This window comes from Orycteropus afer, unplaced genomic scaffold (assembly GCF_000298275.1).
Source record: "Orycteropus afer afer isolate SDZICR_OR568_19922 unplaced genomic scaffold, OryAfe1.0 scaffold00069, whole genome shotgun sequence".
NCBI lineage: Eukaryota > Metazoa > Chordata > Mammalia > Tubulidentata > Orycteropodidae > Orycteropus > Orycteropus afer.
Genome location: NW_006921656.1, coordinates 74,303 through 77,912, shown reverse-complemented (window position 1 = coordinate 77,912; position 3,610 = coordinate 74,303). Strand labels below are relative to the sequence as shown.

Genomic DNA, 3,610 nt, shown 5'->3' with positions numbered 1-3,610 from the left:
CGGACTGGGCGGGCCACCGGGACTTCGGACCGAGTCCTGACCGAGGCCCTCCAAGTGCGTCCCCTCCTGGGCCGCCTGCGCACTGCGCAGCCGCAGCGCTGGGGAAACTGAGGCCCAAGGGTGTCCTGGAACTTGTTTCTCCTGCTCAGGGCCCCGGGTATGTGGGGGCGCCCGGGTCTGGAGCGGGGAGTTCCCCGCGGGCAGCTGGGGCCTAGTTACAGGGACTGCTGTTGGAGGAGGCAGCTCTGAAGTCGACGGGTTCTAGACATGTCAGGACTTTGCAGTGGCGTTAAGGTTCCACTTTCAGGCGGCTCTGTTGACTCAGACCAGCTGCCTCTGGTTTTAAATCTCCTAGATGCCCAAGAGAGGTAGGGGGCCCCTCCACAAACCCGCTACCTGGGCTCCCTGTCTTCTCCCTGCTGGCTAGCACCGGCCCTGAGCCTGGCCAGGCGCCTAGGTCCTCCGGAACTCACCAGATTGGGCTCTCCCAGCAGTTGGCCCCAAGTCCTGCTCAGAGGCCCATCCCCCAGAACTCAGTGTGAGGGGCCTCTGAGGAGCTGGGGCTTCCAAGTCGGTGGTTCAGCCCTCCATGCCCCGCCATGCCTCATGCGGGTGGAGCTGGGCACAGAGAGGGTGAGGACAGGCCAAGGACAGCTGGGACCAGGTGTGGGTGGGACACAGTGGGCGTGAGTGGGACACAAGGCTCTGCCAAGCTAGCCCGGCCCCGGGGGACGGGGTGCTTCTGATGGTGGCTCCTGGCTCCCACGCCCCTAACGCGGGCTGCCTGCTCTCTGCCGAGGTCCCTGGTTCTGGCCACTGGTGTGGTGTCCCCAGCCCCTGATGGTGACAGGTCCCACGCAGCCTCCAGACACCATTACATTGAAAGGTAGCACGGGCCCTTTCCCTTGGGCCCCTGCTCAGCTGGTTTACAAGGCGGTTCTTCATGTCAGTGACTGTGTGAGGGTCAGCGGATTCCCTGGGAGCCCTGGGGCAAGTGTGACCACAGAGGAGGGAACAACTTTCCAGTGATCAGGATGGGACTGGACACCGGGCGGGGACAGAGGTCAGGATTTAGCCGGACTCTGCGTCTTCAGAGCTGCACTTAAGAGATTCCAGGAGACTGGAAATGAGGCGAGGCCTCGCCCTCAGAGCCCCACTAGGGGTCTGGACCCCAGAGGCTGTGGCTGCCACAGTGAGGACCAACCTCGCCGGGTGGCGCCTTCTAGGAGCGCAGTGCAATGCGTCCAGCCCCAGGAGGATTCAACAAAAGTGGCAGTGAGGCCCTGGGGGAGCACTGGAAACAGGGCTGGCAGGGGCGGTGCCCGGAGCAGGGACGGCACCAGCAGGCCGAGGCAGCTGGGCCCGGAAACCCTGCCTGCGCCCACGGCGACGTAGGGCTGAGCGGCCCAGGAAGAGCTGGGACCACGGCCACCTGCCCTCACCCCTCTGGCTTTCGCCAGTCCGGGGCCTGAAGGCACAGACCCCAGGAAACCTGCCCCTGGGAGCGGCCCCAGCCACCTGCCCTGTATGCTCAGGGACTCGGGCCCACGGGGACTCACCATTGGCAATGCCGGTGACCGCATACGCAAGCAGCTCTGAGCTCCTGGAGGGTGGACCTGAGACCTGTCGTCCTCAGGGTCCCCACAAAGCAGCAGTCGCTGCAGAGCAGGCCCAGGGCTGAGGGAGGAGCAGATCAGGGGCTAGGAGGTGGTGGGCTCGAATCCAGGCTCCAGCCCCTAAGAGGGGTAGGGGCCCCTCCTCGCTTTAAGGCCTGGGGGGCTGTAGGTTCTCAGGGCTCCGAAAGGCAGGGGGTCCTTTGGTATCTGGAGCCTCCCCTCCACCCCCACCTGCGTCCCCTCCCCATCGTCATCTCCTGCATTGGGGTGCCCCCCCACTCGCCATGCTTGGAGCATAGCAGCTCAAGGCCAGCAACCTTCATGGTCTGGACTCTGAATGTGAGGGAGGGTGGCTGCCACAGTGTAGGGGCTCAGGGTCTGGGGAGACACCAGGCTGAGGCCCTCACCCCAGGCCAGAAACCCCCACCCACATGGGTCTCAAAATACCTTGTGCCCCTCGGGTCTTCATCTTCCCTGGGGTCTGTGGGCCACAGCTTCCACCTCGGCTTTATGTCCCCACCCCCAGGATGGCAGAGAGCTCACCCACCTGATGGGGTGCTGGGCAGGAAGATAGGATGGGAGGGCCGCCCAAAGGGAGGAGAAGGGGGAGAGAGAGGGAATATTTGAGGAGGTTGATGAGCTAACACCTGCAACAGCCCCCAACCGCCTGTGTGGTCTGGCCAATTAAAATTAAGCAGAATAATTACAGACCCAGGAACTTGAGATTTTGGGAAATCCTCTCATTTGGAGCATGTGCAGAACCCCCATACCCTTGACCCACAGTAACCTCATGGCATGGCCATATCATAACCTAGTTAGCATTTCGGTTCCAATTCAGTTTTATGTCAAACCAATTGAACATGCTCAGAAGGGTTCTCAGGGACCTGTCACTCAAGGGACTCAACCCCGCCTTGAGGATGTCCCTTTTCGCCTTTTAGGAAGTATAAAGCCAGTAAGGGAGCTCTGGTGGCCTAGTGCCTAAGGCACTTGACTGCTAACCAGGAGGCTGGCGGTTCAAACCCACCAGCTGCTCCTCGGAAGGAAGGTTGGGCAATCTACTTCCGTAGCAATACTGCCTTGGAAACCCAAGGAGGGGTCGCTATGAGTCAGATCCGACTTGACGGCACGTAGCAACAATGTCTGCAAACACGTAGTGTCCCGTGCGCCTGGGCCAGGCCCCCACGGTTTCAGGGGCAGGCACCAGACGGGGTCTCAGGGTGGCCCATCCTTCCCCTGGCAGCCTGCTCCCTGGTGTGCTTCTCGTGTAAGGACCAGAAGAGCAATTTCTACTGCCTGAAGCCGACTGTGTGTTCCGACTCGGACAACTACTGTGTGACCATGTCCGCCTCGGCCGGCATCGGTGAGGACGTGGGGGCAGGCTGCGTGGGCTTGGGCCGCGGCTTTCCACTGACGGCCTTGTTTCTGTGCAGGGAACATGGTGGACCTGGGCCGGACCCTGAACAAGGGCTGCTCGCCGATCTGCCCGGGCGCCAGCATCGACCTCGGCGTGGTGGCCATGGGCACCCACTGCTGCCAGAGTTTCCTGTGTAACATCAGTGCGGCGGGTGGGGGACCGCAGGTCAGCGCCACTGTGCTGGGCCTCGGGGTCCTGCTCAGCCTGCTGGCAGCGCTGCTGCGGCCCAGCCTCTGACCCCTGGGGCCCTGTGCCCCCGACACCCCAGCTCAGGAAGGAAAGCCCAGACCCCAGAGGGAGAGCCCCATCCCCTCTGACTCCCACCCTGCCCGTCCCGCCTCAGCCCAGGCCCGCAGGGCCAAGCCCCACCCTTGCACCTGTCCTCACTTCCGGGGAACCGACGTGACCTTCCTCCGGGCCCTGGAAGAGGTGAAGGTCCCCTTGGGATGGGCTCAGAGGGACACCTGAGGCTCAGGCCCTGTCCACTCCAGGTCAGGCATGCCAGGCATGGAGTCTGTGTGAGCGTGCACGCGAGTGTGCATGTGAGAGGGTGAGCATGTTTGTGAGGGGGGCGACCAGG

At 62.9% G+C, this 3,610-nt stretch overlaps 1 protein-coding gene across 1 annotated transcript in view; it reads left to right on the top strand.

Annotated features, from left to right (window-relative positions):
- LOC103196766 (lymphocyte antigen 6E-like) overlaps positions 1–3,267 on the top strand; it is a 3,674-nt gene extending 407 nt beyond the window's left edge. The window contains exons 2-3 of the mRNA XM_007940555.1: positions 2,857–2,976; positions 3,047–3,267. Of these exons, the coding sequence (XP_007938746.1) occupies positions 2,857–2,976; positions 3,047–3,267 (341 nt within the window). The remainder of the gene's footprint in view (positions 1–2,856; positions 2,977–3,046) is intronic.
- The last annotated feature ends 343 nt before the right edge of the window (positions 3,268–3,610 follow it).